Genomic DNA, 13,009 nt, shown 5'->3' with positions numbered 1-13,009 from the left:
GATGGCGGGAAGAAGGCAGAAGATGGCGTCGGATGGCGGGAATCTTCACCACTGGTAAGTTTAACAGTCTTTTTCAGGCACGCAGTACCCGGTGGTTGCGGGCACGAAATCCTGCCGACTACGCCAAAAGTTGACGCGCCCCCTGGGCCATGTTAGGGGAATACTCGGAGCCGGATCTGTTGGGGATAGTAGTCCTCGTGGCGGTGACCCGGTCCGTGCCCAGGGTGTCAAACTAAGTGGCGATGTTTTTAGTGGCAGATGTGATATTGTACGACTACGCCACCCGTTGAATGCGGTTACGAAACCGCCGCTGCAGGGCAGACCGCTGAGGCCGGTGGTACGGTCGTGCAGCGTGGATGGTATAACCCCCAACGGGAGGGGTATGGCCAGTGGACGTGGATGATGAAACACTCAGAGACGGTGCGGTGTAATTCAGGGTCTTTACTGGTGGCAAAGATAGACCCTCCCGGAGTACTGGCTAGCGATCGGGGCCTGGTCAGTCCGTGAGCAGATGGGATCTCCCCTGGCCAGGCGGAGTTGTAGGCCTCCCCAACTAATTGTACTCTTCTGGCTACCTTGCTAGAGGCGGGTAAAAGTAGCCCACGTCCCTGAGTGTACCGTGTGGTGCTCACCCGTATGGCCGGTGACTCGGGGCCTTCTGGTAGCTTCCGCTTCACGACGGCGGTGCTGGTCCCTTGCGTGTGACCGTGCCTTCGGGTTTCTTGGCCAGAGGACCTGAAATCCCCTGCCGGTCGGTTTCTGCTGCTGGGTAAGGATTAGTCCCCACAGCCTCGGACTCCGGGTCCGGTGAGAACTCTTCAATCAGGGCGAGCACTACAGCTTCCAGCCCCTGACCTCTTTTAGCACGGCTCCCACAGAGCTCCTGATCTCTCTTTCCCTATAGCTGCCTCACTCCAGACCAGACTGTGTCTCTGTCTGGGACTCCTCTTCTTCTCTTTCTCTCCTCTCTAACCCTGCCTCAGCCCCAGTTTATATAGGGGAAGTTCTTCCCCTCCCAGGACTGGGCAGGAGGTGTGGCATGCTTAGGATTCCTGACCAGGAGACCTCCCACCTGCTCTCAGACGTAATATTGCTATTACTGTGGAAACCAGACCCCTGGGGTGCCACATAATCATACCATTCCAGGAGGAGAGGAGAGTCCTAACAAAATATGCTTCAGGATTGTTATTTCATGGGAAACAGAGATACACCGATAAGATTTGATATACACAAGAGCAGATAGAACAGACAGTTCTCTATCAGAAATCATGTGTTACCTGTATGACATACAATTCACCCTGATGGCAGAGGACGAGGTGTTTCCGGAAATTCTTCCAGTATCTGGTTATACTGTTGTGCCCTATGTTATCGATCATAAATTCCAGGTGTATACTGCAATCGCACTAGGCTACCTTGTGAGATAAAGGACTCCTACATAAAGGTAACATGAACACGCACAGTCCATCTTCTGAGTGAGGGACAGACTGATAAAACCTCATTCACATGACGGATATGAAATGACATACAATAAAAATAATCAAGCAGCTTCACTCATTCATAGAAGCTTCGGATTCAGGCTATAATGACCGATGTACAGTATGCCGGGGTTTAGCAATCAATGTATACAGTGCCGGAACTTGAGCTTGAGCAAAATCTCCAACAGGGCCATCAACTAACACAGGTCTTTAATAGTAATAGTCTTTTCATATGGGGTAAAAGTACCTTTGAGGCCCCCGTACGACTCCAACCCCTGCACCTATTATCGTTCCGTCCCTGAATGTATATAAGGAATGAAATTCTATGGATCTTGGAACAAAGCAACTTCCAAATGATTCAATCATTGCAATGCATTGCATAATGGAGCTGTGCTATGCCATATATTCTGTACATGACATCCTTTATTCTTCAACAGAATTACATTCTGCATCATTTCTCAGGACTGATTGTATTATTGTCTTTGGCCTTTTTTTCCCTATCAAAATGAACAGGATGGTAAATGTCTAATTAATTCTTATCTTTTTAAAAGGAATCTCCAAGCAGGATTTTGCTACTCTATCTGAGAGGGCTGGATTCGAGCGATGTGTCATTTACTGAGCAGCTGGCTACAGTTTTGATAAAATCACTGTTTTATCTGCTGAGTTCACTATAACCCCGCCCACACCACTGATTGGCAGCTTTCTGTGTTCACTGTGCATAGGCAGAAAGACGACAATCAGTGGTGGGGGCGGGGTTATACAGAGCTCATGAATATGGAGGACTACTTGGCAACAGTTTTACTAGTCCTCTAGTGATCATCTCCTGCTGATAAAAAAAAAGGTGATTTTATCAAAACTACCGTAAGCAGCCCAGTAAGTGACACATCACTGGAATCAGGGTCTCTGTCTTTACACTATCCTGCTCTTAGATTAGGTGGCAAAACCTGGTGACCAATTCCATTTAAATAATAATTCAATGTATCCATTCACTAATTACTATTAGGCGCTATGACCCAAATTCATTAACACTGGTGTTTTGTATGCAAGTCTTAATGAAAAGTTCATACTCCTCTTAATGGATTTGGCTCGTCTGATAACTAGTATGCTACTGCCACAAATGCTACTCCAGCCAGGCATTGGTGTACATTTGATGTCATTTAGGCCACCTTTGTGGTGCAAATTCCAATAAATGTGACAGAAGTGAAGCACCACCATTTCCCATGCCAGCATTGCTCCTTTTAGCAGAACTTGTTGGGACTGGTGTAAAAACACCAAAAGTCACAACATTTTTGCACAATTTTGACTTGCTCAAAAATTTATGGCATTTCAAGGTTTTATATCAGAAAAGTGGTGGAAACTCTGATGAATCGGGGGCTATATTTCTATATCACCATCTTTCTCTAGGTCAGGGGTGGTCAAGCTGACAAAGTCTGGGAGCTTCAAACAAGGGCTGCAATCAACACTTATGTGATTGATGAGCAGTCCTTTGCACACCCGGTGGGCATCATCTAGTTACTTTAATCAATAAGCTCAAGGACACGGTGCCCCTTAGTTGTGGTTGGGCCCAGTCCATGGTAACAAAGTGAAATGATCTGCAAAGATCTGACTGTATTCAGGCAGCATATGATATTGACTGCTGGCATGTGTGGTCTATGGTGACAGAAAGTGGAGTCACTATTAAGGTATTTGCACTGAAAGTCTGCACTCAGTAATACACCTGAAAAAGCGCTTAAAAATTCTGAAACAATGAACGTGTGCACTGTAATGTGAAAACAACTGGCAATTCGCATGATCAGTCTTTTTGAGCATCTTTTAACTGCTGTAGGCTTTGAAAGCGGCAATGTCACTGGTCCAGTCCTCAAGCAGTTTCCAGAGATACTGAGATAATGACTTTTGTGTTTTCATTGGCTGTAAGCCACAAGTATCAACATTAACAGAAATAAACACTTGGAATTGATCACTCTTTTTGTAATGACTCTATAGAATATACGAGTTTCACTTTTTGTATTGAAGAACTGAAATAATTTAACTTTTTTATGATATTCTAATTTAGTGAGATGCACCTGCATATATAATATCCCCACTGGTAGTGATTTCCAGAAGCTTCTTCCTCTTACAAAACTAGGCAGGTACGCAGGCATCTAAATATTCTAATAATATTATGGATCCAGCTTTTTTTTTTAAATCTAATACATCATGAATAGTCATTTAAAGACACAGGTACCGTCCAGTTTCTGACATTTTAATTCATTTACTGTTTATTTTTCCTAAATTTGTTTCTACTTCTATCTCACATACCTTATTTCTATGCCATCTACCTTACCTAAAGATCTAGCTTATTTCTATACTATGTGTTACCAAACTCAGCAATCAAATGGGAATGTTGAACCCCACCAATCTGGCCATCAAATATGAAGTACAGGCAGGTCCCTTTAATTAACTCTATATTTTGCTCTACACTATAACAGAATCAGGGTAGAATAAAAAAGTTAACCAGATTTTGGGTTGTTTCATGGCTGCGCTTGTTTTTAGATTTATTATTTTAGCCAGTGAACAATTACAATTATTTGTATTGTGACAAAGTTACCGGCAGAATACTGGAGGGGAGATATGTTTCACTGAGGCTATTAGCTTCAGTGATGTGAAACATGGAAGTTTGTCTCCTGCATGGTAGGTGCCGTTATGCCAAATGGGCTGTGTTTACTTTATAGACTCCATGTTGGTTTAGGACTTTTTAATAAACCAACCCGAAATTTAAAGATACGGTGTTCCGTTGTCTACCTCCGCATACAGCCAAGCAAGCCGCTTTACCACAGTATGTATATGTAATTCTTGTTATCGATTTCAGCAAATAAAAAATGTGGAAAGCCCAAAAAGGAAACAAACACAAGGAAGTGCTTATTAGTCGATCACGAGGTCGAGCTAAGATTAGCCCTGCTGTGCAATCAATGACATAACAAATGATCCCATTACCAGAGTCATTACATGAGTCAATGTACAGTCACCCGTTAAAAGCCAAGATACTTACCCTACATATTGCTTAGTAATGTTCATACATTGCGACAAAAAGGGCTGAAAATTAAGGAGTATTCCAAGACACAACGGAAAACTTAGAAATTATTTACTTTCAAGAAACCTTGAAACAACTATTTAAAAAATATGAGGAGCGTGAGAGAAAGGTTGCAAAGAAACCAATGAGAATGAGCAAAAGTATTAAATATGCTAAAGATACAATTCAATCATCAAAGAAAGGAAAAAAAAAGATCCATAGTAGACAAAGGTTAATACTGTAGTTTTTCATTGTACTAAAATGAGGATTTTTGGTGCTCACCATAAAATCTCTTTCTTGCAGCCTTCATTGGGGGACACTAGAACCATGGATTAAGTCTGCTGCAACCTGGAGGTTGACACTAACAATACACCTTAAAGTGAACCTGTCAACAGGTTTTTCCCATATAAAGTAGGGTCAGCACCTGTAAGCCCTATGTGACTGCATTCTAGAATGCGGTCTCTATGTTCACAAAACGTCCGACTGAAGTCACTGTTCTTCACCTGGCGCCTCCTCTCTTCTTGCTTCGTGTAGATGATGTGTTCTACGTCATGCACACAATGTCTTCGGCAACGTGCTCCTGCGCAGACACATTCCTCTGCCCAGCCGAGAGCAGAGCAAAGCATGCGTTGGCACTCTTTGGCCTTTCCCCGCGCATGCACATTACACTACTTTGCTCTGATGGTTAGGCTCACCAGCCGATGGAAACTGACAAAAAAAAGACCAAACCGATTGGTTCCACGTCTCAGAAACCAGCTGCTAAACCTGGACTGAGGGAGTAATATACATCTGCAGCTGGTGGCATCCACAATAGTTTTGTTGAATGTGGTCTTGAACAGATGAGAACCTGAAAAAGAAGGGCTGTAAGGGACCTCTTGGAGCAAGATCCGCCTTCCACGTTCTGAGCCATAGAATATGACAGATAGACACAGTATTGCTTGCCGCTTGAGCCGAGCAATTAGCCACATTCAAGGACGCTGAACAAAGATACTTGACAAACCTGAGCATTCTAGTTGGCCACGTCCATTAACCCCGCCCTAAGAGAACTAGAAAGAATATATTTCCGAAGGTGCTCCACCCAAGCAGTAACCACCTTCGAAACCCATGTGACAGCAAAGGCGGGACACAGGGCAGATCTTGCAGCTTCAAACACTGACCTCGCCATGGACTCAAAACATCTATCAGAGGGTTTCTTGGTTCTTCCTGGTAGTTCTCAACAAACGAGACACCAGAGTGCCCACCTCCGGAAGGGAGGACCACGTCGCCACCAGCTTCACTGGAAAAACATACAATATCTTTATGCAATTATGACTCTGAAAACGCCTGTCTTGATGCTCCCATTCCTTATCCAGTACGTATATAAACTCCTGGTGGTTAGAGACACATACAGCTGTTCTAAAGAACCCTAACTCTGTGGAAGGAGAGGGTTCTGCCTTAGTGACCTCTAGGGATAAGTTCACTGCCAGTACAAGACTAACCAGAAAGATGAGCTGATCTAAGGTCGCCTGAATCGCCTCTGTGATTGGTTGGGTTGCAGCAGTGTAGCTGGAGGGTCTGACTCACTATGGACAGCAGCAGAGTACCAGGGGCAATAAAGTCCTTGGGCAATTGTTCCACAACCATAACCAAGGTCTGGAATATCTTAGTTAACTCAGCTACAGTATGAGTTAAGCCAGAGCCGATGCAGTAGGGGGTGCATCCTCCTCAAGGGGCCATGGGCGTCCGGCAGAGGAGATGGGAGGTTACTAGCAGGGCAGTAGGCTATGGCTTGCCTCGACGGAAATTTTCACTTACAGGAAATGCAAGCATAATAAGTCAACAGGACTGGGTCATCAAGTGTGTGCGGTCTTCTCTGGACTTAGACATTATAAGAGACAACAGCCTACCCGGTCCAATATTCCGCTAAGGGCGAATATGGAGAGGTCTCAACTGGATGGTGACCAAGGATGCCTGAATTGACCACAGTCGGTGTTCCTAAGGCAATCAACTGGAGCGCAGGGTGGTGCAGCCAGCGCAGGGTGGTGCAGCTAGCGCAAGCTGAGTGAGGAGCCATTGAGCAATGTCAGGAACCAGAATAACCCATTGTGGAAAAATGATTAGGGAAAAATGGCAGTGCCTAGATCGTAAAAGTGGAAGAAGTGGGGCCTATGTTGGGCGGATACACGCCAGTCACACAGATTGGCCAGCGGCTCGTCAGCAAAGCAGACTGACCGGGGGGGGGGGGGGCGGGAGCATACTGGCTACATTGATCGGCTGGAGGGTGGGTGCTTGCTGGCCACGTCAAGTGGCCAGGGGGCAGGTACACCCGGTCACGGAAATTGTCTGCGGCTCGTTGGCCACTCAGATTGGGGGTGGACGCATGCCGGCTATGTTGATCAGACGCATGATGCCACACTGATCTGCCGGGGCGGGTGCATGTCAGTCACGGAGAATGGCCGGCTGATTGGCTGGGGTGGGCACACACATGCCACGCTGATTTACAGTACCAATTGGATGACTTGAAGAGGGGTGTGGCCTGAAGGGCTTCAGCATGTTACAAAAGCCGGCTCAACCAGAATCCCAGCCTCGAAAGGAGATCCTAAGAAAACAGAAGGCCCACAATCGAGGGGCCAGACAACCCTGAAAACCCAGGTAAGGGGAGTGGAGAAGGGAAAAGGAGGAGAGGTGCAGAAGGGCAGGAATGACAGCAAAACCACCGGGAGTCGTGCGGACTAGTGAGAGTATCCAAAAGCATCCGGCCCGAACACTGCTAAATTGCTGCCATGCTGAAACAACCACAGAGGAGCCAGTACAACACAGGGCAGCAGAAAGGGACATACTTAACTGCCTGATGAGGCTTGGTCCTGTGGCATCGGGAAGTCTGAGCTCCATCTTCCGCTCCATACAATAGCGCCATGTTATGGACTGTGGGCAGGCAGGAGTCAATGTCAAAAGGACTAACTACCCCAGATACCTGATCTCTGACTCTGTCGAGGTACATGGCCCTGCCATCCTGACGAGAGAGAATACAGGCTGACCAGTACAGGCGGTACTCACCGTCGCTGCATGGGGAAAAACAGAGCTACATCATTATGCTTACCTAACCATCCTAACAAAAGTCTAAGCTCCTAGAAAACAAAAAAGAAAAAGATTAGTTACTAACCTAACATGGAAAAAAAGGGAGAATAGTTTAGTTCCTAACCTAACCAAGGTCAAGACTGAAACTCAGACTCATGTCTGCCTCCGACATGACACTAAGCTAAACTAAAGAGCTTGGTGCTGGTAAACTTGAAATAGACTGCTGGGGAGGAGCTGACTTTTTTGTTATGGTGTATTGTTAGTGTCAGCCTCCAGGTGGCAGCAGACTTAACCCATGATTTTTTTGTCCCCCAATGTACCGAATGAGTAATTACATTTTCAGTCTTTCTTAATAATTACCACCAAACCATTGAACCGGGTAACGCACAGGGGCAAATTCATTAAGACTCGTGTTAAAAACGCCAATTTGATGAATTTGGCTCATCTGTTCAGTGCATGCACCTCGTCAGAAATGTTACGCAAGTCGGGAACTGAGGTAACATTTGTGGCATAAGAAATGCTGGCATTCTTAATTAATTTGATGGGTGCGCGCCCATCCCTCCCCAGCTCCGCTGGTTTAGGCGGAGCTACTTCAAGCTGGGTTGAAAATTACAAATGTTGCTTCATTTTTGCACAACTCGATGTTGCATAAAAATGTTGTGAATTTTCAGTGTTGTATGCAAGTTTTCTACTGAAAACACTTAGAACAAGAGTGGGTGATACAAAATTATTATAACATGAGAAAAGAAAACATGATTATGGTGAACATGATTATGGTAATACCAACCCGATCCTGTAATAATCCATAAACTTTTAGATGTAACAAACTAAGATACCAAAGACAAAGAGGGAACTAATAACACCTTGCCAGTGCACCATAAATACTCTGCTATAGGGCTGCTAGTGCAAGTAGAGAATTGTCTACCAGGCCATACATACAGACAATAAAAGTAACACATGCTATAGGGCTGCTAGTACAAACAGAAATAATCTACCAAACCCTATACATACAGACTATTAAAGTAACACAACATACTTAGCTCACGACACCCATCTGCAGAGAAACGCCCCAACGTACGTTTCGCCTTCTTCCTCAGGAGGCGATCTTATAATATAAATGGTATAAATTCAGTTTGTGTCTGCCTGCGTGAATCAGACATTAAGTAAGCACCGATCAACTTGTACGGTAGATAGTCGATTGCACTCAATTATGGGCAGATATGGGTCCTTGTAAATGGGCATTTATTTTAGTTACATAATAAAAGGAATCTAATAATCGGTAAATAGTTGAAGAAGTGACAAATCTGACAAATTAACTGATCGCCTCGGGTCCTGCTCCTGGTATTCCTCAGCAAATAACAAATTGTGACTGGGAGAGCCAGCCAGGTACTGTATTTCTACTGCAGGGATGATGCATTGGAAATGCAGTATTATGTTATTATATAGCAGCCATTTATAGAAGCCAAGAAGAACTGTCCTCGCAATGAAACGGCTCAAGTCTGCAAAAACAGAAGTTGCTCTTACAAATCTGCTCTCCGTTATGGCTCATAGTGCGGAGTCCCAAGCTGGGGAGTTACCTCTAGGATGTTCATATACCCTTATAGGTTATATGAGCAATGGGTTAACCTTATTTCACAACCCTTTTGAAGGGCAGCAGTCACTAGTTACCAGAGGTAAGCTCCTGTCACCACCTCCTGTGTTGCTTAAACAGGATTCTATTCCTCCTCAGGTTTGCAGAAATGAACATTATACATCACTTTCCCTGTAAGTTTCTCCATGGTACTCAGCGATGATTACCAGGGGCCCGATTATCAGGTCAAGCACGGAGGTTGGTCCGTACCAGCCAATCAGACCGCTCAGTGCAGGTACGCCGGGATGCAGGGCTGTAAGGAACGGATTTTTAGGATCCTTATTAAGCAGTACAAAAGTTGATGGCAGCAGCTTAGATTCAGAAAACCTGATGACACAATGTTCCCTTTAAATGCTATTGCAGAATAAGGCAAAGTTACAACAAAAAAATACAGAAACTCGAAATAGTTCATTACATGGTATATCATATACAGTAAGTAACAGCTATGTTCACACTTGTGTTAGAGGATGGATTTGGAAACCATCTATTATCAACTAATCATTAGGCAATAGGGTCCGTTAAGACAGTGCTGGGATCCTTTCTACAATGGACCTGGCATAGTGTTCCTTATAAACTGAAGCCATGACACAGATGTGATCAGAGCCTTATTTAAAACTATATTAATAATCAGGTTAAAAGTATAAAGGCATTTAAAGACCCTGTAGTGAAAGCCAACCTATTATGGCTGCAAGGCTCCTTAATCTGGTAAGGAACAGTTACAATTTTTGCAATCAATCACAGGAGTAGGGTTTTGCAATACAATGTTGTGATCAATGATCGTTTTATAAGGAAGTCTTCAGTAATAAGACGTTACACACCATATAGCAGTAATACGGGATTAACTTTCACATGTAACACAGTGGAAAATGGGTTAAAAAAGCAGCATTTAATACCCGCTTGTACCTTAAACGTGTTTGCCAGTGATGGGTTTCTGAACAGCTGCCCATGTTGTGGGGCTTGTCCATGGATTAGCAGGTCTGCCCCAAACTTGTTATTGGGAGACTGGAGCTTATGGGCTTTTACTTTCCACAGAAAGGCGGTCACTTCAGATACAGGACATCCAGACTCCGCCAATTCAATAGCCGGTTGCAGAATTTCTCCGAGGCTCAGCTATTAGTTCATGACATAAGGGAAGATAGGAGATTAGTTCATTTTTTATCATCAGCCCCAAATTTACATAATGAACTCCGTACTACAAAACCAAACATGGCCATCAACAATGAAAGGCAAAGCCCCCCCAAATGACAGTACCAGTCAGTACTCCCTCACTGGTAGTCCTAAAGTGTCATTAACACAGCCAGCCGAAGCTCCCCACTGGCATAACTAGAGCGCCCACATTACCAGTGCCACGGTCAGAACGAGTGCTCCAACTGACAGTGGCAGGGTACTTTCATAGTGCAAGCAGAGTACCCCATATACAATGCCAGCCAGGGTGCCAACCTCATTGTGGAAAAAAACACACTAAATATCTCCTTCCTTCAGTGTCTCTGCCAACTACCATAAAGTGACTTATGTATTTTGGATGGTGGAGGGGGCACTATAATACGATTCTGTTTTTTTCTACCTTTTTACGCAAACATTTACCTGTACGGTGCAAGAGAATGTATTACTGAATGTATCAAAAGCATTAGCACTGATCGCTGATGGGTTAGAGCAAATATGTACCTTTAGACCCACAGTACAGATTGTGGAATGGAATTTTAATAGCAAACTAAGGTCATTATTGAACATAGTAACAGTGGGCAAGTAACCAGAAGGGATAATGAAAATTTTTTACTTCATGTGAGTTTTCTGTATACAATATGAATAGAATGCAAGAACTGTGTGCGGAGTTGGCGCACATCGCTTTGCAGGACCCGGTCCAGCAGCCACGTCAGACTGTTGCGCAATGATCCACCTCTTTCCTAACAGCATCAGCATTCTTTCTATTAGCCAGCCTTGCATGAAATCACGTGTGAGTCACCTTACAACTATGAATATGCGCCAGGCTGGCTAATAAAAAAAAAGAGCTGGGGATGCTGTCAGGTAAAAGGCAGGGCCCCCATCTGACGGCAACAGAGTAATATACAAAGTAGCACTCTGTAACGCTAAGTATGCGAACATGAAAAATATGAAATATGAATAGCATTACTGCTGTAGAAATTAGAAATAAATGAGAAATTTTAGTGCATAAATTGGCCAATTCATGTGTACCTGGTAGCCACGGTAAGGCGTTTCTCAAAATACCAGGACCCTATCAATGTGAATACTTCTCCAAGAGACATCCGTCTGCTTATGTGTGGGATAATAAGATGCTGCTGTAATTAAAATCGCCTGTGGCATAGAGTGCTCAAAGCTTATACATAGAAACAGAAAAAACTGAACGGCACTTCCAAAACAAGAAAATAGGTGTGAACAGATGCTTACTAGATGGCTGCTCCAAGCTAACCCTAGCATTGCATTTAGAGAGCACCTGCTGAATACACAAACATACTGCCACAATCTGCAGTAGCTCTTTCTCATACAATAATGAAGCTAGCACTCTGAGTGAAGCTCCACACGTCTGCATTGGAGTATTTAATATTACATGAGATACAAGTGTATATTACCTTCTTACTCCCAAACAGAGTAACAGTGTCGACCCAAGCAGCGGCGGCCCCCGGCACGGTAACACTGTGAGCGTGTGTGGGGGGCAGCGGCTTTTCCTCATCAAACCCTTGTTGTTTCAACAACTCCAAACTGAGTGCTGCTGGACATCGGCCGCTGCAAAGGGAATATATACATTTCGGATTTGGGAGATTTTTAGCAGAGTAGTAAAAATATGACCAATACATTATAATAGTCAAAGTATATCTTTTAGATTGCATGTCAATAAGAGATTTTTCTTTGGCATGTTTTATCCTTTTAATAATTTTTTTTTTTCTTTTTTTAGCTCCATACTGAGAGACTAAACTTTTGGGGAAGGAAAAAAAAAAAAAAAAGAAATTCCACCATAGTTTATTTTTTTTTAATTTTTTAAAAAGGGGAAGGGGAATTTGTTTCAGAGTGCAACCTAAATTAAAAGTGAACTTTATTGTGCTTGTACTAATAGATGTGGGAATATTTCTGTTCCGCTCTTGCAGTCATCACAGATTCTCCCAATTTAAGAGAAATGCTGTGATTTCTGGGCAAGACATTACAATTCCTTTTCTCCACCCTCATTCTGATAAGCCCTGGGAAGAGATCCTATTTTATAAATGCAGCATTCACAGAAACTACTAAAAGCATATCTATCAGTTGTATAACATGGTACCCTTCTTCCGTTTAATGTGGCAGCATCAGCTCTGAAACCCCATGCATACGCACAGCTAAGTTACCTGGACCAGCTTCTTAAAAATCTTGGCTTCTTTTTGGATTCTCCTGAAGAAGCCTAGATGGTGAAACTGAGTAAGGCCAAAAGTTTATTGGTTGGGCAGCCCGGTGGCTCAGTGGTTAGCAGTTATTTTGCAGCGCTGGAGTCCTGGGTTCAAATCCCACCAAGGACAACATCTGCAAGGAGTTTGTATGTTCTCCCCGTGTTTGCGTGGGTTTCCTACGGGTTCTCCGGTTTCCTCCCACACTCCAAAGACATACAGATAGGGAATGTAGATTGTGAGCCCAAACTGGGACAGTGCCCATAATGTCTGAAGTGCTGTGGAATTAATGGCGCTATATAAGCGAGTAAAATAAATAAATAAAATATTTATTCTCTGATATTGTATTTTATATGTACATTTTTAAGTACGTTTGAAGCAAGGGTTGAAGCAAAATAACAGTATGTCACTACTGGACGAACTGTCC

General features: G+C 43.8%; 1 protein-coding gene across 1 annotated transcript in view; it reads right to left on the bottom strand.

Annotated features, from left to right (window-relative positions):
- LOC141259122 (glutathione hydrolase-like YwrD proenzyme) overlaps positions 1-13,009 on the bottom strand; it is a 107,921-nt gene that overhangs the window by 53,295 nt on the left and 41,617 nt on the right. The window contains exons 4-5 of the mRNA XM_073674640.1: positions 11,800-11,953; positions 10,115-10,321 (exon numbers count right to left, since the gene is read on the bottom strand). Of these exons, the coding sequence (XP_073530741.1) occupies positions 10,115-10,321; positions 11,800-11,953 (361 nt within the window). The remainder of the gene's footprint in view (positions 1-10,114; positions 10,322-11,799; positions 11,954-13,009) is intronic.

This window comes from Phyllobates terribilis, unplaced genomic scaffold, assembly GCF_046119375.1.
Source record: "Phyllobates terribilis strain yellow unplaced genomic scaffold, ASM4611937v1 Scaffold_3__8_contigs__length_932513732, whole genome shotgun sequence".
Lineage (NCBI taxonomy): Eukaryota > Metazoa > Chordata > Amphibia > Anura > Dendrobatidae > Phyllobates > Phyllobates terribilis.
This window is presented reverse-complemented; position numbering and strand designations above follow the sequence as displayed.